This window comes from Canis aureus, chromosome 8, assembly GCF_053574225.1.
Source record: "Canis aureus isolate CA01 chromosome 8, VMU_Caureus_v.1.0, whole genome shotgun sequence".
Lineage (NCBI taxonomy): Eukaryota > Metazoa > Chordata > Mammalia > Carnivora > Canidae > Canis > Canis aureus.
The window spans coordinates 25903671-25928942 of record NC_135618.1 but is presented as its reverse complement, the minus strand read 5'-3'; the positions used below and the strand labels follow the sequence as shown (position 1 = coordinate 25928942).

Below are 25272 nucleotides of genomic sequence, written 5' to 3'. Positions count from 1 at the left end.
AATATGGACTCACAGCAGATGGTGGGGTCCTGAAGGTGATCTGCCCTGGCTAAAATTTCTCACTAATAAATGTATAAAACTAGACTTCCAAGTGAAGCTCAGGACCAGACAACTATGGGAATTTCACACAGGATTGGCTTTAGACTTGACCTCCACACAAATAACCTCTCTTGTGGCAGAAAGAAATGAATTTCCCAAACCCATAGATCAGGATAGCATCCCCTTTGTCTTCATACTTTTATTTATTTTTTAAAAATATTTTTAAAAATCTATTCATTTGTACGGACGCCTGGGTGGCTCAGTGGGGTGATCCCAGAATCCCACATTGGGCTTCCTATGGGGAACCTTCTTCCCTCTGCCTAGGTCTCTGCCTCTCTCTCTCTCTCTCTCTCTGTGTGTGTGTGTCATGAATAAATAAATGAAATCTTAAAAAAAATTATTCATTTTTAGAGAGAGAGCAAGGGGAAGGTAGAGGAGGAGAGAGAGGGACAAGCCAACTCCTCAGTGAGCACAGAGCCCTAAACTGGTTCCATCCCAGGATCCTGAGGTCTTGACCTAAGCCAAAATCAAGAGTCTGATGGCCAACCAAGTAAGCCACCCAGGCACCCTTCATACCATTAAAAGTAGACTTCATGTTAAAATATCTTCATAAATCTATGGATGAAAAAAATCTTCAGTAGGTAATCAGAGACATACTCTATTTCATACCATAGCAATAACTTTTAAATGCAATAGTGCTAATTATCTTTGCAAAATGATATTCAATCAAAATAGCAGTTTTCTGAGTAGCTACTGAATGACTTAGAAGGAACCTCATGTGATTGTCTAAGAAAATGCTTTATCTATAATTTTATTTTCCTTTATATAGTTTTATAGGCAGAAACTGACAAGAACATATAATGATATCACTAATAATCAAATCAGGAAATTATTTTGACTTTTTTTACTTTCTAATGAATACAGTTCACTAATTATATTAGTTCATACTTTGGGCAAACAGAATCAATTAAATGGGTGAATGGAGCTACATTTCTGAAATTAAATTTTGTTATGTAAGCTGAACCTAACCTTAACAAAAGATCATTTAGACTAATTCCATATGATGCCAAAATAAATTCACTCAAATTGATTATTGAATTATAGAGAAAACCTTAGACTTGCCAAGTTCATAAAAAAGGCAGTATTTTTTAAATTGTAATTAGCTAAGAGTGCAATCGAGAATCTAAAAACACACACAAAAATTGTAACATTAGACAAAAAATATGTTCAATTTGTAAGAGACTATTACAAGAATCATAGCTCAGAAATAGCATATTTTATTATCAACTCAAAACTGTAAAATGCTTAATAAGAACCATTAGTTGATAGCATTCTAGAAATGAATTTAATTATCATAGAAATTATTCACAAGCAAAAGTTTTCTTGTGTGGGCATCTGGAAATCTTTTCTCTAAACACCCCTTCAGAGGTTACACATGAAGAAAATAATTTTCTCTGGATGCCTGGGTGGCACAGTTGATTAAGCATCTGACTCCTGGTTTCAGCTCAGTCATGATCCCAGGGTCATGAGATCCAGCCCGTTTCTGGCTCCAAGCTCGGTCCCTCCCACTCGTGCTCTCTCTCTCTAAAATAAAAAAAAAAAAAAATCTAAAAAAAACAAAAAACAAAAAACAAAAACATGAAAAGCTGTCTCTCTCAAACCTACTAACACTCAGTATTTATTTAATTATCAATCTGGAGGAGCACCTGGCTCAGTCAGTTGAGAATCGGACTCGTGTTTTTAGCATAGGTTATGAACTCGGGGTCCTAAGATTGAGCCCCTTATCAGGCTATGCTCTGGGTGAGGAATGTATTCAGATTCTTTCTCTCTCCCTTCCTCTCTCTCCCTCCCCCACACCCTCAGCTTACTTACATGCTCTATTTCTAAAATAAATAAAAAATATTTTTAAAAAAGAATATATTAATTATCAATTTGGAAAAATCTAAGAGGAAGAACTCTTCCTAGATAATAAATGACATTGCACTATTGCAATGTCACCTTGTTCCTCAAAATGCTATAGAATGATGATAGTGTGCCTTTCTTTCTTTTTTTTTAATTTTTATTTATTTATGATAGTCACACACACACAGAGAAAGAGAGAGAGAGAGAGAGAGAGAGAGAGAGAGAGAGGCAGAGACATAGGCAGAGGGAGAAGCAGGCTCCATGCACCGGGAGCCCGACATGGGATTCCATCCCAGATCTCCAGGATCGCGCCCTGGGCCAAAGGCAGGTGCTAAACCGCTGCGCCACCCAGGGATCCCTAGTTTGCCTTTCTTATGTGTTTAATCATTTCCAGATATTTTTTACCATGTTTGTATCAATTCAATGTTTGCAATAAAACTTTAATAAGCAGTGATATATTGGGTAAATTTAATGCATTATATGTGATGAGGATCTTCAGAAATCTTATAAGTATGTTAGAGATAGTATAGTTTCATGTGCTCCGCATTTCAAAATGAAAAAAATGGATCCATCATGGCTTATAAAGATGAGAAAAACCCCATTGTTTGAACACATATGTTGAAACCAACAGTTTCTCCAAAACTTCCTAGGAGTATGATAAATGTCAAATGTGCTTCAGTTAGTTCCTCAGAAAGAATTTGATGTTGAACAGTCTTAAGTCATTTCAAGTACAAGAGCTGCCATTAAGAAGTCTGAGACAAATAGTTACAGACTGGGTATTTTTCTGTAATTGTGATCCAATTTCACACTGGTTTTAAGGTCACAAAAGCTCAAAGGGTATTCCTGATACATGATCTCATTCTCCATCAGATGAGACCAGCCCTCATGAGTACATGTTGCAATGAGACTATCTTCAAAATTGAAGAGATTGCTATGGAAGTAGGAGCAGGATAATGTGTCAGGAAATATACAAAGGATTATTAATAAAGCACAATGAACATAAGAATCAATTACTTAAGTGTCACAGGTTACCAACTTCATAATGATGACATACAACTTCTTTCAGTCTTCAGTTGTGTTTTTAAAAGCTTTGGAAAGAAATACAATTGATCTAATCTATCATGGATAGACAGACTCATGATCCTTTTCCTCTGCAAAACAAGGCAGACTTTTTTTTTTTTTTTAAATTTCCACTATTGGACACTTTTCCAAAGTTTAAGAGCTATAGAACAAGTGGAATAGCTTTTATTTTATAGTTGTGTCAACATTACCCAATCGTGGTTGTAGAGCTGGTTATTCTTTAACTTCTCTTACACTCTTGGGAACCTCTGCCCTCCAAGACATAAAAAGAGAAAATGAAGTTGCATTGTAGTAGAAGAGATTAAAGCTACATATAACAATTTCTAGACAGAAAGAATTGTTAAATCTTGAACACAGTAAGAGAAATTGATGAGTCTTTCTACCTCCCCCATCTCCTTTCTTTTCCTCTCTTGTTTCTTCTTACCTCTCTAATCATTTTAAAGACATTCCTCTCTAAAGATAAACTGCTTGGCATGCTTCATTCTGTTTTAGATGAGACTTAGTTAGATGAAAACATTGTATTTTAGATTAAAAAATAAAAGATGTTTAAAATTAAATCAAATTACCTAAGTATGCCACCTTACTCTTTCCCCTCAAACCATCAATAATTACCTCAGAAACAATTGATCAGAAATTCAATTTGCTACTTTAAACCCCCAATTTTTTGTTGAAAATTTCAGAGAAAAAAAGAAAAACCCAAGTCACCATGAAAAGATTCATATTTCCTAAGTGCATTCACTTGAAACATAAAGTTCACATATTTCATTCTCATCATCTTCATCCCTGGGGACACTGGAAACAATCTTAATAGAAAGCTGAGGTACAAAATACCGAAATATGTCTTGCTAAAATCTCGGCTCAAGCAAACAAAGAACCGTGTAGTTTTTTTTTTGTCTTTTTTTTTTTTAATGTTATCACTTCTTTCATATCAACACAGAGCTTCCCAACTGGTATGCTGATACACCCTGATGTGCGCAAATGGGCTGCGTGTGTGCCAGGACAGTGATGCCTCCAACCCTTAGGCTTCTAAGTTGGACCTGGGGCCCAGGCTTTCCCTAGCTTTCAGTCTCTGCTGGAAGAAGCCTTCTTTTTTTCTTTCTTTCTTTTTTTCTTTTCGCCGCAGTGTGCTATAGAAATGTTATTTTCAATGAGTGCTATCCTAATTACAAATGATAAATACATAAGTGTAGGTTTGTTAAAAAAAAAAGGAAGAGAAATACTTTTTTTTTATGATTTACCAGTTTAAAAAATACACTTGTGTGTGATGCAGCTGTTTTCAAAAGATCCCAGGGAAAAGAGAACAGTAAAATAAACTATTAAAAGCTTTAACTCTCTTACATTTATAGCAAGGTGATTAGTAAAAATCTCCCTCATTCGGACAAATAAAACAAAAAAAGATATTTATTTTGACATCCTGGCTTTCTATTTTCATAGGTCAATTGCACCACTCCATGGACATATAGACCAGTGCTGAGAAAGCCCGTTTTTTCCATGTCTTATTTTTAAAACTACAAATGAAACTTTAGGAAATCTCAGTTAAGCTAGGTCATTTGCTTTTCTGTGGCTCTATTGTTTATGCAAGAGTTTATGTCTCTTAATTCCCATATAGTGACTTGTATATTTTTTCTGAACTTTGGAAATACACCCACAAAAATCATTATAAAATTCTTGGCTCTTGTTGAAAATTTTCCAGAGCATCCACAGCCATACAACTGTTTCATTCAAATACAACAAACAAAGCACAAAACTGATGCTTATTTTTTTGTTTTCAGTTTTTACATATGCAGAGTTCTACTTTTAAGTTGAAGTTATTTCAATATGGTCTTTCATTGTCCTTAGATTTAATTAGTAGACTTTGCCTTTAAAACAATTTCCTTGTGAAAATGTAGCAATTTGATTGTATGCATATGCCATAATCTGTTTGGGGGTTTTTGTTTGTTTGTTTTGCTTTGAGACGGGAGTAATACTATAGAGAAATGAAATATTAAGAAACCTGAGCCTTGACTACCACATAGGATTGAAAAAAAATCTAGAGTAGGAAACATCAACTGCCTCAGAGCCATCATTTTAACTCACCACATCTCATACAAACATTAGGCATTACTAAGAAGCTGACAATGTTTGAAAACGCTTCCATTACCACAAGTATAAATTTACAAGTCATAGCCATTTCAAATATCTGTTTCTTAACATGCCAAAAAATGCAGATAAATCACAAAGCAATTTTAATGTCTAGATAAACATTAAGTGCCAGTCACTATGTTATTGTATTTTATATCTCATTTAATATCACAGCTTGTGAAGTAGGAACTATTTTCCTTACTTCGCTCTGCTACCTGTACAGTTTGAAATATGCATAGGATTTTCAAAGTGAGCAGAAAAGTAAGTTCAAAAGATAAAAATAACTTTAAAATGAGTTAAAAAAAACAATGGAATAATTCATTACCCCAAAGATGATACAGTAGGTACATTAAATTCTAGTCCTAATAATTAGGTAACAGTAGTAGTATTTTCATACGGATGAGAGCTAGGTACAATTCTATTTCTGCTTGTATCCTATCCCTAATTAAAATGAATATCTCAGCAAGTGGTTGAAATCTAAAGAGACCAGAGCCAATGCTCTTTCGAGAGAATGTTCATAAAATTCAACATTCTCAAAAGATTTCTCTCAGAGGAAAGGCAAAATCCTAATGAATGAGATCCCAAGGGTCCCAACTCTATCACCATAGACATTATTATCGTAGATGTAAATGTCAAGGTTTAAAATCCAGATTGATGAATACCCATGGTTAAGGACTGGGTTTTAAGTAAAGGATTCATAATTATTCCATGTACTATCTAGATACTGTACACTACACCTGGCGTGGAGATTGCAGTATGTGGAAATAGATCTAATATGATTGTTATAATCAGTGTTTGTGGAATACATTATAAACTGATTCATGATTTCCCAAATGATACCGATAGTTCTTGTCATTCTATGAGGATTCCAGAGGTAGAAAAGTGAGTATTTGGTTTAATTCTTTACCAACTATTTTCTAGAAAAATATGGCAGCCCTAGATAAGATAATTTTTTGTGCTTCCTGTAACTTATACAAAATGTACATATCTATGTACTATTGTGTCTTTATACTTAATTCCTGTATTGGTTGAGATAATAACCTTTTAAACTAGAGAAGAAAAAATAAAAATAAAAAATACAATGCATTTTCACTTCAAATGATAGGACACTTAGTAGTCACTCAGGGGTAGGCCTAGAATGACTTACTCATCAGGATATAAACAGGTTCCAAAAGATGAGAAGTGGTGCCTTATAATCTGAACTCAACCATAATACCTTCAGAGGACATGGGAACCCATTTGGAGTTTTCAGTCAGACCAAAACACTTGGACACTTATTTTTTTTTAATATTTTATTTATTTATTTGAGAGAGAGAGCGCGCGCGCGCAAGCAGGGGGAGCAGCAGAGGGAGAGGGAGAAGCAAACTCTCTGCTGAGCAGAGAGCCCAATGCAAGGCTCAATCCCAAGACCCTGGGATCATGACCTGACCTGAAGGCAAACACCTAACCCCCTCAGCTACCCAAGTACCCTGTGGACACTTGTTTTTAACAAGGAAAATAATGGCTGTTTGGCGATGATCATTTTCAATTTGCCTAAGAGCCAGGTGACTAGGAAAATAATACTTACCTGGAGAGTTCTGGAGATAAGCATGGTGAGTTGGGACACATTAGCTGAAAGAACGCTGAGATTGTGTGTGTTGTTACTGCTATCTTGCCAAAACCTATAATTTTACCACATACATATTAGATATGTAGGTAACTAGTCAAAAATAGTCATATTAGTACATACATAACTAGTATATTGACTAGTACAAACTGGTCAAAATTCTCTAGATCCGGTAATTCTTGGATGCAGTCATTTGTCCCCAAACTCTTCCTATCTGCATTCAGGTAAATCTCAAGTCAATCACCTACCTCTTCACATGTAAAAGCTGATCTCTACTAGAATCATAGTATCCCAGACTTTGTGGAAGTAAATGAATTTAGAGTCGAAAGGCCAGCTTGCCACACTGAATAGGGATTGAGCATCCAGACATTAACTGCCTCTCTAAGAGATCTTTCTCAAACCTATCTGAACATGAAAATCATTTAGCACAATTATTTTTACAAAAATTAAGATTCTCAAGTTTCCTTTGGAAATTCAGACTCCAGAAATCTTTATTTTAAAAACATACCTCAGACCATTTTTATGAACAGACAGATGCTTTCCTAAAGCATCTGTCCCCATTATCAGACAGCTCCATTACAAACTTCTATGAACTAACTCACCTGCCCAAATTTTGCACAAGCGAACTACAATGGCCATATTAATTTATTCAGTCATGCAGCATTTATTCAATGATATTTAATGGGTATTATATATGAGGCACCTCGGGGGAAAAAAATGAAAAGCTGGAGCTCCACTCATATTCCTCGAACTAAGTCTTGGTAAAATAACATGGAATCTAGATTCACTGTGGAGTGAAGTGCAGGTCCTGAAGGGTTCTGAAGCGTGAGAATGACATAGTCAGGTTTAAGTGTTGAAAATACCACTCTGGGAGTAAAGGTAGACATAGGATGGTGTGGTGATATTGGACTTGTGTCAAGTAAATACTAAGAAGGCTATGTCTGTAGCCAACCAAGAGAGGATGAGAATATATATATACCAGGACAAAGGCAATCCAGAGAGGATGGTTGCACAGGATTGTTTCAATGAATTTTAGCAAATACAGATATTGGACAAAGACAACATATCACACTGAAAGCCATATTTAAGGATGCCAGGGTGGCTCAGCAGTTGAGCGTCTGCCTTGGGCTCAGGGCGTGATCCTGGAGTCCTGGGATTGAGTCCCACATTGAGCTTCCTGCATGGAGCCTGCTGCTCCCTCTGCCTATGTCTCTGCCTCTCTCTCTCTCTCTCTCTCTCTCTCTGTCTCTCATGAATAAAGAAATAAAATCTTAAAAAAGACATATTTATTTATTTTTTGAGATTTTATTTCTTTATTCATGAGAGAGAGAGAGAAGCAGAAACATAGGCAGAGGCTCCATGCAGGGAGCCTGATGCCAGAATGGATCCCAGGTCTCCAGGATCACGCCCTGGGCTGAAGGCGGCGCTAAACCGCTGAGCCACCCGGGCTGCCCAACATATTTATTTTTTAAAAATAGTGGATATTAACAAGCATTAAACATTGATAAATCATGCCGTTCACCAAAATATTAAGTACTTAAAAAAGTTTGTGGCCAGATTGGAGATACAAAGGTGTATACAATGAAAATCTCTGTTTGCAGGCATCAACTTTTAGCAAGAAAATCACAACTATACAGACAATTAAAATAGCATAGTATTTAAAAGAAGGGCTATAATGACACTATTAAAAAATATCATCCCCTTAGGGAGGAGGAGATGCATTTAATGTTTTAGAGAATATGTATGTGAGAACATAATAAGTAAATAATCCTTTCAGAAATAGTGATTTCTTGCATAGTCTTCTGTTAATTATGGAAAAGTTTTAAACATTTATTTAGAGTCTATTCTCTTTGAAAAGAAATGATAGGTGGCTGGGTGATATTACTGGTCACAGTAGATGAGAAGAGGCATACAACTCCAACAGTAAAATTAAATCCATAAAAAGCACTGAATACTTCCCAGAATATTATTTACAAAAATCACCATGTTGTGAATCAAAGTTCTATTTAAAATTGCTTTTCCATATTACTCTATTGAGGCTTTCTATTTAATGAGATGTCTGGCAGGGAAGATTTGAGGAACATTTATCCAAAATGCCAGAACCGCTTTCCACTTTGCTAAAATGCTAGTAAGAAGCTTTGAAAGTGGCAACACATTTGTGAGACATCATTGTCAAATTTCCCCTAAAGGAACAATCTGAATAGATAGTAAGAGAGCCGTGAATCAGATTGTCAATGCTGGGCTTATGCTATTGAGTTTCCGCGAACATGTTCCTAATTTTGCAGTCACTTCTCCATTTTAGGAATGAATTCCACTTTTCAAATTACTTTTTACAAATGTTTAATCCCACATGACCCTTTATTCTATAATTCATCAAATTCTATTATTCATCCTACTCCTGGATAATATGTGCATAAGGAATTAAACCGATTTAAAGATCACCAACCCAATACAAAAGTTAATACAATAATAATAATAATAATAATAATAATAATAATAATAATTGCTTGGAACAATCAGAATGCATTCCAAGTTTAATTATCTGCCAGATTGGATTAGCCACTGGGCTAGATAGATCTGACTACGTTGTATTGGTGCTAATTTATTTACGTATTCATATCATTTGCCTTTCTGATAAAAGAATGTGTTTTTGGTTGGGATTTACTATGTTTTTTCACCTTTGTATCTACAGAAATCCTGGGCACATAAAATTTAGGATCTCAATAATTGTTTGATGGATGGCTAGTTGACTCCTTAAAAGAATCAATGAACTTTTTCTCTGTCTGATTATTTGTATTGGATTTGTACTCTTTTATCAGTTATTCAATTTTGGGGTTGACGTAAGATTTGATTTGAAATTTTTTAAACTTTGATATGAACCGAAGTTGATAATGTAAAAATAACCACTGAATTAGGTGCTTTTCCATTCTAAAAAAAAAAAAATGAATGAATAGGTTCTCAAAATGTTGAGTTTTTTAACAGATATTTATCTGAGCACTTTCACACTCCTGGGATATTTTTTCAAACAGGAAAAAAAATTTACCAGCTGTAAGCTTGAAAACTATCATGAAAAAAATAGTAACCTAGAGGAAAAAATATATGAAGGTAAGAAAAATAACAGCGCTGAGACTTCAAGAAATAATACATTTTTCAGTAATCCCTTTCCAGTATTCATCCATTTGATCAACGGCATTGTCTTCCAATGTTCTCTAAAGGGTAATTAGGTAAATACTTAGCATTCTCATAATAATAATTAAAAAAAGGTAGTCTGCTACTCAGAGAAAATAAACAATCTAACAAGGGAAAGAACACTAAAGAAAAGAATAGTTAAACCAGATCTAAGGGGAGAATAAGCATAAAAGAAGCAAATAACATAATTAACTAAGATGTCAGAATGTAAATCAGTGGAAAACATAATTGTACTTTAATCTATAAAAAAGACAATGGCCCAAGGTAATTTATACTGTCTCCTCGTGATCTCTATTATCATTTACACTGAAAATAGTGCCATTTGAAATGCTGTTACTTGTATATGATGATGGTGCTATGACCCATCAGTAACAAATCTACAAAATTGTTTTGTTTTTGGAGTAAGAAAGGGTTGGCAATAAATTCATTCACACTCTCTCATCTGGTCCTCTTGTGAGCAATGGTGTACATTGGCAAGTTGAAGCTACAGCTGCAGTCAGTGAGCCCAGAACAAAACAAAACAAAACAAAAACCCAGTGAGTGAAAAATCAATCAGATTGTAATTAGTGCATAGGGGAGATTGAATACCCTAACCTGACATATTAGCACCAAGTTCTGACCAACTAAGCTTAACTATCCATATGGTATCAAAAATGCATCTATATTTAATCCAGTGTTTAAAAATGGTATTTGTTAAACCCTGATGAATTTTAGATAGCATCCCCAATTCTTCCTCACTGTATATACTTCAGCATGTGTATTATAACAGAGTGCCAGGCATCACTTAACATTAGAACTATGAGAAAGTAAGAGAAAAATGCTTGGTATGTCTCAACCTTTTTTGGTGGGAAAATGCAAGCCAAGTAATATTTTGAGTGGTTGGCTCATGTGGGTCACTCAATCACTGGCTGGAGAGCTTGATGTCCTCACAAAATAAAAAACTAAATTTTTTGACTTGATGCCTCTGATGGAATGTTGTAAGAAGATGTGTTTAAATGGCAATAGCATAATCCAGCACAGGTTTTATAGCCAAGCATAAGGAAGAGCATCACTGATATTCAAGAACTACCCTGTGCCACATGTCATCCCAGTTCCTAATGTAATACGTTATGTTTGATCCTCACAATAGAAATATGAGGTAGTTGTTATATCCTCGTTTTCTAGATAAGAAACTAAATTGTGAGATAAAAAAACTTACCCAGGGTCGAAAATAGTGAAGGCTTCATTCAGAATTTGACTACAAAGAGTTATGCCAAACTCCATAATTGTTTTTATTAAAGATAAGGTTAAGTATAACCAACCAACTTGATAAGACTTATGTCATTTGCATTATTTATACTATCCGATAGATATAATGAATTGACCTAATAACCCAAGTGAAGAACATGGATCTCAGATATCAATAATTATGACGAAGAGCTTTATAGACACAGGACATATTGACAGAAATGCCCTATTTTCTCAGGTTGTGTGTGTGTGTGTGTGTGTGTGTGTGTGTGTAGCTTTATCTTAAAGACTTTGCTAAATTGGCAGAATTCTTGGGTAGTCACAAAATTCCAGTGATTCTAACGTTTTAAGAGATGATTATAACCCAGAAACCAAACATCTGTGAGGCTAAAAATAAAAGCATTTCTTTCATTACTTTACCAAGACTTTCCGAAATGCTACTATCAGCGTGGCTTATCAAGACCCCGATTAATACAGACAGCCCAATATCTCTTATATTAAACCACATGCTCCAAGCTCAATCAAAGCAATTCTAATTTGCCATTCTCTGTGAGGTTTTTCTGTTTCAACAAACTTGGGAACATTATTTTATTGACAAATTCTGTGGCAACTCTGCAAGAGCAAAGTTACATACTACATACCTATATATATACAGGCAAACTTTCAATCACTGATATGCATGTAAATGAATCACAGTGAAACAATCATTCAAAAAGTTATTGGAAGGTTGATTTAAAGTTTCTTTCTCTGTACCACCATGATCTCCAATGAATTCTATTTTATTACTTAACCATGTTGTATTGTAAATGCCTTTTGCCTCAATTAGAGGATGAACTTTATAAGGTCAGAGACTGTTTTTTTCTCTATGAACCCAGTGTATAATGCAGTTCTGGCATTTACTGATTATTTATTCAATAAATAAATGAATAATATAAAGTAAAATATAAAATATCATAATGGCATCATTGGTTATAATCTGTTTGCATCTGTGAACAGATCTGATTTCTTCTTACACATCCTTGAATGCTTGAAAATACATCTTTAGTTCATCCAGGCACAAATTTTATAGAAGAAAGATATATTTAATCATGTATAGATGAAATAGAATTATTACTCAAAAGCAACAGGAGCCACCTAGAGTGCCCATGACAGAAGCTGAAAGGGTTGGCTTTCCTTGAATTCTAAGCAATTGTTGCATGCTGGTCCCTGGACAATAATATAAAGCTGGTAAAGTTTGTATTTAAGATGACCTTCACCCTTCATTTTTTGAACTTTTTTGACCTTTTGTCTCCTTCCCATACATCCAGAGCCTTTGGGATGTGCTCTGACTGTCAAGACTCTGATGTTGTGGAAAAAAAGGATAAGCTTTCCCTCTACTAGAACTAGGTAACTGGCTTGGGCGTGAGTTAATTTCTCTGGCACTTAGTACCCATGGTGTAAATTCAGAATAATAATGATCTTCCTCTGAGGGTTTAGGCCTATGTGAAAGGACGCAAGTGAGGATGCTCTGCAAACTATAGAACATTAAATGGATATTTGATGTTGTATAAAACATCCTTAAAATTGAAGAACTTCTAATGTCCTCTTTGCTCTGAAGTACCCATGACCTAAATAACTTCATTCTCTCTTCTCTCCAAATTCCTGTCAGTACAATTGTTGGGCCTGAAAATACTCTGATTATTGCCTAAATTTATTCGCTTTAATCTAAAATGCTTAATAAACACGAAAACTACCTTAGTATGTTAATTTTTAAAAAGATTTTATTTATTTATTCATGACAGACACAGAGAGAGAGAGGCAGAGACACAGGCAGAGGGAGAAGCAGGCTCCATGCAAGGAACCCAATGCAGGACTTGATCAGGGTGTGGCTCAGGGTGTGAGCCAAAAGCAAAGGGATCAGCCTTTGAGCCACCCAGGCGTCCCAGTTTGTTAGTATTTTTAAAGAGGGTATTGTATATCCAGTTATTCTGAAGGCTGCTGAGGATGAGTACTTTTCTGTCTAATCTCACTGCTAATTCGTACTCTAATAAACACAGGGGTCAGAAAGGCACCATCCCAGAAAGAAAAGGCTATTCATCTCAATTTTAAGGCTACAACACATGAAGGATGGTAATTTAATTTCCTGAAATTTGCTCATCTGAAAGTTTAATTAACAGAAACCAAGATACTAAAATAGTTTTGTATCAAATATATAGAATAGTGGTACTTAACTGCTAGATGACTTATGTTTCCATAGTGATTGTTAAAATTATATTTATAAAAGAAACCAAGTGTAACCATTTTAGCAATTCTACAAAGGCATACTCTAAGAGGTAAAATTAAAGTTAAAAAAATGAGACCATTTATAATGGGTCGTTATGACTCTGAATAACGATGATTATTGGTTCTGCTTAATAAAACTGTCATCTAACACAAAATAGATATTAAGCTAAATTACATTACATTATCATTCTATCATGCTACAAAATTCAATGCAAAGCCTTTAAAAGAAATAAATCCACAAGAAAACAGGCCCGGATGGAGTAACTGGGTGACAAGCACTAAGGAGGGCACTTGTTGTGATAAGCACTGGGTTTTATACTATGTGTTGGCAAATCGAATTTAAATTTAAAAAATTAAACAAAAAAGAAAAAGGCCCAATATTAACCTTTTTTACCTATTTCAAAATGGTCTCAATTAATAAAGGAAACTATATGAAAAATCAAAACAAAACAAAACACAGGTATGCTGTAAAATGCTTCTTACTAGAGCAAACAAAACTCAGTCATTAAATACATATTTTTAAAAATGATCTAGCTTTGGTATGATACTCGATAAAGCCAGGATCAGCTTTTCTCAAGCTTTTCTCCAGTCATTCAGCTTTTGCTTCTTCATTCCAAAGTGTTTCTTTCCTGTCAGTTTCCACTGTCCCCTCTGCTGACTAACTCACAAAATCTAGGTAGTGGTATCTATCAATACCACTCCTAAATCTGATCACACTCAGGCAATGCTTCTTTCAAGGTGTTTCTCATGCTTCCAAAACCAAACTCACACATGTTGTGAAAATACAGATTTCTAGATCTTTTTCAAGACTTACTGAATCAGAAGCTATGTGGTGAGGCCTGTGAATCTGCATTTTAATGTTCACCCAAGGCGTTTATACATAACCCTGGTTTGTGAATCATTGTACTTGAACTATTGACAAATAGTAAAGATTCTAGGGTATACTACTGTTCAGTTTAACACTTAGTCGGTTTACATTTAATTCATTATTGAAAATATGTACTTGGAGATATGCAATTCACCAGGCTGTTTGCTAGGTACTAGAGTTACTAAGATGATGGAACATCTTTTCTCTCATGCATCTTGTAACATGATCATAGGATTTTCCTTTCTGGAAACACAATCTCAATATTATACCATTATTTCTTCAAGACTTAGTATAGAATCCTGAGTTCTCTGTTTCCACGAGTATAAGCCAAAAAAGAGCTTTCAAATAAAGCAAGCTAATCATTGAAATAAAACAATAATAGATACTATATGGACCACACATAAATGAAGAAACAATGACTGAGTAGGAAGACTGAAGTGTGCAAAATGTAGCACAGAAAGAGAAAGAAAATAAAGACATAAAAGGAAATTTAAGAGACATGGAGAAAGCAAAATCAAGAAGCTCTAATATACATCAAATAAGAGTTTCAGTAACAAAGAATGGTGTTCATAGGAAGAGGAAATATTTGAAAAGATGGCAGAAAAACTTCTTGAACTGAAGAAAGGGATGAGTCCTCATATTAAGAAGTTACATAAAAATGAAACAAATTATACCTACTTGCTTTACAGTGGGATTGCAGAACATCAGGGGACAAATGAAAATCTTAGAAGGAACCAGAGATAAAAGAGAAATAAGCTCTTCATTTACAAAGGAAGAGTCAGCCTGACCTTATCAGCTTTAGGAGAGGCTGGAAGAGTATAGGGTAAAAAGTTCAAAGTGCTGAGAAAATAACATTCAAAGTAAAGATAATCATTTAAGAGAGAGGGTAGAATGAAAAAGTTTAAGGACACACAAGGAATTATAGTTTCTGACCCTCACTTGGAAGAAATACCAAAGGATGTACCTCATTAAAAAACAAATTAATCCATAAAGAGGGAATACGATTCAGGAAGAAATCGTGCAAGTAAGTTGCTAAGATATATTGCTAAATCTAACTAGAAATGACAATAATATTCTAAAGACAATTTTTTATTGTTTAAATAAAAACTAGAACTAAATTGTGGATAATGCAAATCTCTCTTGACAAGAGATTTATAAAAATGGATTGTCAACAGGCAATTTTATAGCTTAAATTAATTTGAGGAGATATCAAGAGGCACTTGAATTAACATTAAATGTGTAATCAAAATCAGCTTATTTTCCTTTATATCATTAATTTAATAGCAACTAAACTCTATTGATTTTAAAACAGATTTTTTACCACTTTTCCCTAAAAGGATTGTTTTGTTTGAAGCAATAGTCAGTCTTGTTATAGTAATTTTGAACATGTGAAATATGTCAAATATGTAACTGTAGAATGATTAACTCTTTATAAACAATTAAGACTCCTGTTTAAAGAGTAAAAATACTTATCAAAGAGAGCCTATTTTTTTCAGGTTATACCCATCAGTTACTGTTATAACACTGCAGGCATACCTTGCTTTTGTGTTTTGCTTTATTGTGCTTTGCAGATATCACAGTTTCTACAAATTGAAGGTGTATGATAAACTTGTGTTGAGCAAGTCTGTGGGCATCATTTTTTCCAAAAGCATTTGCTCACTTTGCATTTCTAGGTCATATTTTAATAATTCTTCCAATATTTTAAACTTTTATTTATATTTATTATGGTGATCTGTTATCAGTGAGTGATCTTTGATGTCATTATTGTAATTGTTTTTGGGGCATCACGAACTGTGCCCATATAAGACAGAGAACTTAACTGATAAATGTTGTGTGTGCTCTGACTGCTCCACCTGACCAGTTGTTCCCCTGTCTCTCTCAGCTTGGGCCTCCCTGTTCCCTGAGACACACAATATTGAAATTAGGCCAATTGATAATCCTACAATGAATGCCTCTAAACATTCAAATGAAAGGAAGAATCATATGTCTCTCAAATCAAAAGTTAGCAATGATGAAGCTTAGGGAGAAAGGCATATCAAAAGCCAAGACAGACTAAAAAACTAGGCCTCTTATGCCAGTAAGCCAAGTTGTGAAGCAAAAGAAAAGTTCTTGAAGGAAATTAAAAGCAACTACTTTGGTGAACACTCAAATGATCAGAAAACAAAACATTCTTGGTGCTGGTATGGAGAAAGTTCTAGTGATCTTAACAGAAAATCAAATTAGCCACAACATTCCCTTAAGCCAAAGCCTAATCCAGCACAAGACCCTAACTCTGCAATTCTGTGAAGGCTGAGAGGTGAGGAAGCTGCAGAAGAAAAGCTGGAAGCTAGCAGCAAGAGGTTGGTTTGTGAGCCTTAAGAAGCCATCTCCATAAAATAAATGTGCAAGGTGAAGCAGCAAGTACTGATGGAGAAGTTGCCGCAAATTATCAGAAGATCTAGCTAAGATAATTCATGAAGGTGACTACACTCAGCGATAGATTTCCAATGGAGATAAACCAGTCTTCTAATGGAAGAAGATGCTCTGTAGGATTTTCATTGCCAGAGAGAAGTCAATGTCTGGCTTGAAAGCTTGAAAGAAGTAGCTAACTTTGGGGCTAGTGCAGCTGGTAACTTGAAGCCGAAGCCGATGTTCCCTGACCACTCCAAAAATCCTAGGGCCTTCAAGAATAATGCTAAATCCACTTTGCCTGCTCTCTATAAATGGAACAAATAAAGCCTGGATGACGGTGTATTCTGGTTACAATATGGTTTACTGAATATTTTCTCTTTATTTTTAAGATTTTATTTATTTATTAGTAACAGGGAGAGAGAGATAGAGAGGCAGGGGGAGAAGCAGGCTCTATGCAGGGAGCCCAACACGGGACTCGATCCTGGGTCTCCAGGATCACGCCCTGGGCTGAAGAAGGTGCTAAACCGCTAAGCCACCAGGGCTGCCCAGTTTCCTGAATATTTTAAGCCCATTGTAGAGACCTCTTACTCAGGGAAAGAAAAAAAAAGATTCCTTTCAAAATATTCATATTTTGTACCTGGTCATCCAAGAGCTCTGATGGAGAATCACAATGGGATTAATGTTGTTTTTATGCCTGCTAACACAACATTTATTCTGCAGCCCATGAATCAAGGAGTAATTTTGACTTTCAAGTCTTATTTAAAAAACATAGTTTGTAAGGCTATAGCTGCCACAGATATTTTTTCCTTTGAGGGACCTGAGCAAAGTCAACTGAAAACCTTCTGGGAAGGATTCATGATTCTAGATGTCATTAAGAACGTTCATGATTCAAGAGAAGAGGTCACAATATCAACATGAATAGGAGTTTGGAGTAAGTTGATTCCCACCCTCATGGATGACCTGGAGGGGTTCAGGACTTCAGTGGAGGCAGTAACTGCAGATGTGGTGGAAACAGAGAACTAGAAGTAGAAGTAGAGCCTGGACATGTGACTGAATGGCTGCAATATCATGATCAAACTTTTATGGAGGCGGAGTGCTTCTTTCGGATGAGAAAAGACAGTGGTTTCTTGAGCTGGAAACTACTCCTGGTGAAGATGCTGTGAAGACTGTTGAAATGACAACAAAGGAGTTAGAATATTTCATACACTTAGTTGATAAAGCAGTGGCAGAGTCTGAGAGGACTGACTACAGTTTTAAAAGAAGTTCTGCTGTGGGTAAAATGCTAGCAAAAAGCATCATATGCTACAGAGAAATCGTTTATGAAAAGAAGACTAAATTGGTGCATCAAACTTCATTGCTGTCTTATTTTAAGAAATTGCTACAGCCACCTCAACCTTCCGCAGCCACCAGTACTGGTCAGTCAGCAGCCATCAGCATCGAGGCAAGCCCCTCCACCAGCAGAAAGATTATGACTCACTGAAAGCTCTGATGATGGTTAATATTTTTTAGCAAGAAAATATTTTTAAATTAAGATATGTACATTGTTTTTTAAAGATATAATGCTACTGGACACTTAATAGATCACAGTGAAATGTAAACATAACTTTTCTTTTAAGATAACTTTAGTATGCATTGCGAAACCAAAACTTTCATTTGACTTGCCTTATTGTGCTTTATTGTGATATTCATTTTATTGAGGTGGTCTGGAATCAAATTAGCAATATCTTTGAGGTGTGCCTGTTTGGACAAAGAGAAGTGGCCATTTGTGGCAGAAAAAGAGCAACTTGTTTATTATGTAATTTAGGAGCTTTCTTATGGAGCTTGATTGGTATGTTCGCATTTATATTGTAAATTGTACACTGTATATTGTACAGTGTATTGTATTGTAAATTGTAAACTGTATATTGTAGTATATACAGTACTTAATAGTGTAGAGTTTTCCCCTAAGTTAAGAATAGGAACAATGACAAAAAATTTTGAAAAAAGTGTTTTTGGTAAAGTCAAAGAAATAAATTATTTTTTCCTAAGAGATATTTGGCTCTGTTTCTAAGAGTATCTTTAAGAAGATACTTAGGAAATAAACATGAACTTTCATACTTAATGAGAAATTCAGAGAATGCTCTGAGTTCAGTATTAAGTTTAAAAAATTGTTGGCATTACTGACATCATACATTGTCAAAGTCCACGAGAAATTATCATATATTTGGTCAGTTCACTTAGGGAAAAAAGAAATAGTTTTTCAATTCACTGAAAAAATAATGAATCAAATCATTTTGGTATGGATAATATTCTTTGAATTTTTGTATAGGTGTGAAAATAAACTGCTAATTGAAGTTTTCTTTTTTCTGCTACTTAGTACAGAAATACATTTTTTGGTCTTTTTTCTAGATTATTTTTCCTTACTACATTTCCATATAATTAAGAAAATGATCTCTTATTTTTTTATCTGCAATTAATGGGTACATTCTTCTCTCAGACTCCCTAATCTTATGTGCTTGATAAGCAACTCTCTGGTGGTGCGACCATGACTTCCATTCCTGAGTTCAGAGTATAATTATGAAACATGAAGTTAGAAATGTTCCTTTTATCTCTCCTGTTTCCCCTTTTGAGGATTTAGAGAGGCTAGAAATACACCAAAAGTGCCAACATAAGGAAAAGAAAAACTACTATGACAAGTAAAACATTCTACACATAAATGTTCAAAAACAGAAACAAAAAAATATCTGCTTGTAATACATAAAACTGAAGAAAACAGGTCAATATAGACATTGGGGCCATATGTAATCACTCTTGCAGTAACCTAAACACTTTAAGTGCTCTAACATATCTAAGATAATCTATGACAAAGGAAAGAATCTAAAGAAAGAAAGAATATAACTTGTGGATAATTTTAATGTGTTATAGTTTTATGTGGAAGTAAGAAGCCAATGGAAAAAGAACTGTTAGATGTTGTAAGAAAGAGAACATGAAGAAATAGTTAACAAAAAGAGAACTGGTAAAGAGAACCCATGGTGATGAAAAGACATGGTTCAGTTTTTTTTTTTTTTTTTTGACATGGTTCAGTTATCTATCTATCTATCTATCTATCTATCTATCTATCTATCTATCATCTATCTATCTATCTAGCATCTATTTTTGCATTGTTTCGAATTGTCAAACAGGAGTTCATAATTTTAGAAATTAGTAATTGATATAAATCTTAAAAAATAATTTTCTTCAGATTCACAATGTTGCTTACCATATTATTATTCCCTTGTTAAATTGTGTACTGGTGCAGCATATGATTGAATATGAACTTAAAATCATAGATGTCCATACCCATATTTTAAAAAGAAAATTTCAGATACTATCATCAACTAATTGATTAGTCCTTCATTTGCTTGCAAGAAATTACTAGTGTAACTTGGCATAATATAGGAAGCCTGAAAAGTATTCTGAATCCATTAGTAAGAAGAACTTGAATGAATTTTAAAATTTTACCACCTATAGAATGCCTTCTACACCTAAGCACTTGACATTTGTTGTGTTACTCACTCTCTCATTGAGAGAACAAGAGAAAAGAGATTAAATATTAAGCACTATGGATTTAATGATAACAAAGTTTCTTATTTAAATTGTTAATCTTTATTTTAAAGAGATAGATACTCATTTATTTTAGGTAATTTAAGGATGGTCCTTTCTGGAGACAGGATTTTGAGCATGTGAACTTATTCAGATCAATTTCAATCTAATAACTCTGCATCTGACAGATTCTCAGATGCTTTTATGGAATAACAGATCTTCTAAATAATGACTAGTCAAAATCACAAAAGCCCATTGTTGTTTATAGCTTGATTTCTAAGTCTCCCACTCAGCACAGCATTTTGTCAAATTGAAACCATATATGATACGCATTACTTATTAATATGGTCTTTCTTTGTAATAATTTTGTAGTAAACTGTTTACTTATATACAGTTCTGATTTCGCATATTATTGAAACACTCATTTTTCTTATCATATTATCTCAATAAAATTCCCCATTGAGGACAAGGATAACTAAGATGGACCAGAGTGAATGGCTGTGTAGGTTGCTTACTGCACAAGTCTAGAGGAGCTGTTTACATTGTAGACTTTGTAGATTTAAGTATTACAACAATTTTCTGACTGCATACTGCCATCTTCTAATAAAATTAGTTCATTATGACAAATTGCCTATAGGTGGACATGAAGTGTCTTGAGGAGGGACTTCTTTTCCAAATTGCTCAACAATGCTGTATAAATTAGTGGCTGGCAGCCCTATTAGGTATGATTGTCCAGTGTCTGGAACATAAAAAACACAGGAAAAACTCATATGTTCAATGAAGATAATTTGAGTAACAAGGGATTTAGCAGCAATAACAACTAGACTTTATGAGTATGTAAAACACTACAAGTATTCCTTATTTGCACAATGAAAGATAATAATACTACCTATCTCCAAAAAATGCTTGCTAATTGTAGCATTCAATCAATGTTAAGTGATTATTTTTATTAGCTTGAATGGAAACAAGAGTCTTAAGTGGAATATGTCTGCTTTAATAATAAGTAAGGCCTTGAAGATATTTTATACCCATTTATACTACTTGTAGCAATGAACACCCTTGGTTAAATGTAAACTTCATCCTTAACTCTAATTTTCAATCATTTTAAATTCTGAAGTCACTAAGTACAATTTGCTATTACCTGGGCAGAGCATTTGATGATTCGGTGGATTACTATAAGGAAACAGGTTTTTATGGTGGCAAACTCCCACATAACTAGATGCCTCACTTCATAATAGGTTAAGGGAAAGATTACTCTGCAAATAACCAAGTTTCAAAAATAAATTACATTTGCTTTCACAGAGGAGAGCAGGGATTAGATCCTGTTCATCTTTAACAGGCACATAATAGAGCTCCTGGTTAGTTTGTTTTTTTAATAATTAACTAATATTAGATACGTCAATATACTGTAAACTAGTCTTATAAGTAGGAGTAAGAAAAGGCAGATGGAATAACATATAAAGTAAGGGGATATTAATTGTTGGAATTAACTTATTAAAAGTATTAAAAGTTCAGAATGGTTCTATGTTTAGTGTGATGACAGCATTCACCAAAGTAAGTTATTCAAGAGTAAGAGGTTGAGAACGTAATAATGAGTTGAGTCATCTATGGAACATCCAGGTGTCTAGCAGAGTTGGATACGTAGATCTGGAGTTTTAGAATTTGGGAACACAGACAGAGATTTAACCATCATGGGAGGCAATACAGAGTAAATAATAATAATAATAGACAACCATTAAAGTACCGGTAAAGGGCAGTATTGTTCTAAGTGACCCACATGTTACCCCACTTAATAGTCACATAAGCCCTGGGAGACAGGCATAATAACCCCCATTTTATGAATTAGAAACTGAGGCTCAGATCTGTTCAATGATTTACCTAGGTCACATGGCTTCCAGCTAAACAGGATTCGAACCCAAACTGCTTCTAAAATCCACACTCAGTATAAAGCAATATAGGCACCAGATTTCCAGTTTTCCTTTCCCATTTATGAGCTGTGTGACTTTGGTCATGTTGCCTACCCAGCTTCTGCCTCAGTTTCCTCACTTTCACAATGAGGGATAATAATACTCTCTGTCCTCAGGGAGTTCTTAGTATATAGTAGATAGTAGCATTCAATCGATGTTAAGTCATTATTTTTATTAGCCTATTAATGAATGTTGAAACAATGGAGGAAAAGGAGATTGCATGTGTGAATATGGGGATTGAGAAAACAGAAATATATTTGATCCTTTAAAAGATGGTAGGGCCCAGGTCAGAATCTGGAAACCTCTCCCAGTGCAGGGTGAATGTGGGTATGAGTGTGTGCTCCGCTCCAGCACAGAAAGCACTGCTTGATGCTAAGAGGACAAAATGGGAAGGGAGATGCCAAATGAAAAGGCTGGTATCCCATCCAGATGTAAGGACCATGTAAAGGGACTGAGCAAAGAAAAATGAAAAGGTTCAATTTATATCGTTAGGAGGCAAAGCTTGGAGAAGCTTCTTAAGCGAGTGACTGGGGTTCTTCCAGGTTGCCTATGTCCTGACGTTTGGCTTGAAGATAGCTCTTAAAGAGAGTGATCTTTCACGAGCTGAATTTGGAGAGAATAGCTAAGATCTTAGAAGGGAATGAGGATGAAGCAGCATCATAGAGCCAGGGGAGGAGAAAAGATAATGTGGAATATATGGGGAGTTGGGAGGTTTGGGTGAGTCTGTGTTGTCTGTAACATCCTCAACTCAGTTAATCCCTGCAACAGTTTTATGAGAGACTCCATTTATCCCCATTTGTTTATGGTTTAGAAATATTAGGCTACTATAATTGCCCGTACCTTGCCTAAGGTCACATAGCTAGTGTGAATGCCAGAGCTGGCTTTTGAACCCAGGCAGTCTGGCTCCAGTCCATGCTTGTAACCATCTGCTATTCCTTATCCCCATTTGGTTTCCTTTTTTTTTTTTTTTTAATTTTTTTTTTTTTTTAAGTAAGCTCTATGCCCAACATGGGCTTGATTGAGCTCACGACTCCAAGATCAAGAGTTGCACATTCTGTGGACTACACCAGCCAGGCATCCTCCTTATTCCCATCTGCTTACTCTTTCAAGTGGAACACTTTATTACATCCCTTATATGTTTCTGAAAAGAGATAACCTCTTTATATGGTTTCCCCTCCACCTCTTCCATGCCCAACAAATCTGGAAGGAGGAAGGGGAGTGGCACATTTTTTGTTTTTAAGGAATTTTTTTCATATATATTCTGAGTTCTCACTATTCCCCTGAAGGCTTCAGGCTTTTTTGATAACCAGTTACAGAAAAAAAAAAAAAAAAAAAAAGAAAAACAAACTAAATATTTTTTCTGCCTTTATGTTATCCTGAAATATTGATAGTTATAGAGCAAAGTTAGGGTAGAAAAGAGAGGAAAAGTGGCAGAAGAGAAACTTATTAAGAAAAAAATTGGTTAGTATTTCAAAACTAGTTAATGAATTACTGAGTCACCAATGGTGGCATTAAAAACAGTCAATTACTTTTCTAAAACAATAAAGTTAGTTAAACAATACTGATTGGCAGGTTGGTGATACCTAAAAAAAAAAAAAAAAAAAAAAAAGTATTTCCAAATATACGTTGTATCTGTATTTAAAGAGAGAGTGAGACAAAATTATGGGAACATTAAAAACTCAGAAGTCATTATGTCATTTACACCCTTTTCCTCTTGAAAGCTTAGTTAAAGGATTCAAGACCCCTAATTAGCTTGAAGGTCTTACCAGAGGCCCAATGACTCCAAAGATAATCAATATTGTTAATGATCACAAAAGATACATTAAATATCAATCAATTCTAGAATTTAAAAGAGCCTGATATGGAATCACTTCTATATGAATTAAAATTGCAATTATAAATAACCAAAATGTAACTGAATATTAAAATAGGTTATATGAATAGATGACTGCATGAATAGAATAAAAAGCCCAGCATAAATTATGATGGTTTGCTTTCTGGTCTTATAAAATGGTTTGCTTTCTGGTCTGATACACTTTTTGAATTGTCTAATCTCAAATGATTATATACAGATTTTAAAAGTCTAATTTTCTATTAAAATGAGGATTTTTTTAAATGTGTATTTTCTATTAGCTGTTAAGTATCAAATTCTGATGCTGGAGACAGTGAAAGGATTCATTTGGGTGGATTTGATTGTTGGGGTAAATATAGTATGTGAAAATTAATCTTAAACTATATTCAAAATTCAAATTTTCCCAGCCTACACTTACTCTCTAGCTCAAAAGTTTTTAACTTTGGGTGTACTTCAAATTGCCTGGGGAATGTTTAAAAATACCATTTACTCAATCCCACCCAGAAAAATTAAATCCGAACCTCTGGAGGTGGAGCATTAGTGTTTCTCAAAATCTCAGTAATTCCAGTGTGCATCCAGGGCTGAACCACCACTCTAGTCTTTTTTATTAGCTTTGATCTTTTTTTTTTTTTAAGATTTTGCTTATTTATTCATGAGAGACACACACTCACAGAGGCAGAGACATAGGCAGAGGGAGTAGCAGGCTCCATGCTGAGAGCCCCATGTGGGACTCGATCCCATGACTCCAGGATCACTCCCTGAGCCGAAGGCAGATGCTCAACTGCTGAGCCACCCAGGCATCCCTATTAGCTTTGATCTTAAGAGAATTCTATGCTTGTTTGAAATGATAGACTTTCTGGGATGAGGAAATGGTGGCCAAAGGCTACTTTATACTTATTCATTCACCATGAAAACATATTGAGATCTTAAAATAAAGTATGGTGTGAAGGTCTAGGGGACACAAATACAAATAACCCAAAGCTCTAGTTCTCAAGCAACTTATAGTATATTATAAGGGAGAAATGATGGGAATGAGAGGTATATCTTAAAAGATAACAGAAAAAAAAAATAAGGCTAGACCATATGTTTTGCCAAATAGTGGAGGTTATTAAAAGAGAAAAAGAAAGCAATTTAGAATTCTCATTAAGAATTCTTATTCTTAATGCCTGGGTGGCTCAGTTGGTTAAGCTTATGCCTTTGGCTCAGG

At 34.8% G+C, this 25272-nt stretch overlaps 1 protein-coding gene across 5 annotated transcripts in view; it reads right to left on the bottom strand.

The window, feature by feature from the left end:
• Nucleotides 1-271: 271 nt before the first annotated feature.
• Nucleotides 272-25272, bottom strand: part of LOC144318523 (uncharacterized) — a 118822-nt gene continuing 93821 nt past the window's right edge. For 2 of the 5 annotated variants that reach the window (XR_013384507.1, XM_077905546.1), the window contains exons 4-6: nt 6710-6803; nt 3213-3269; nt 272-1623 (exon numbers count right to left, since the gene is read on the bottom strand). Coding sequence is in view for 1 of the 5 variants with exons in the window: in XM_077905546.1 (XP_077761672.1) it covers nt 3242-3269; nt 6710-6803 (122 nt within the window). In the remaining 4 variants the exon portion in view is untranslated. The remainder of the gene's footprint in view (nt 1624-3212; nt 3270-6709; nt 6804-25272) is intronic. The other 3 variants (XR_013384505.1, XR_013384502.1, XR_013384504.1) reach the window with 3 other exon arrangements.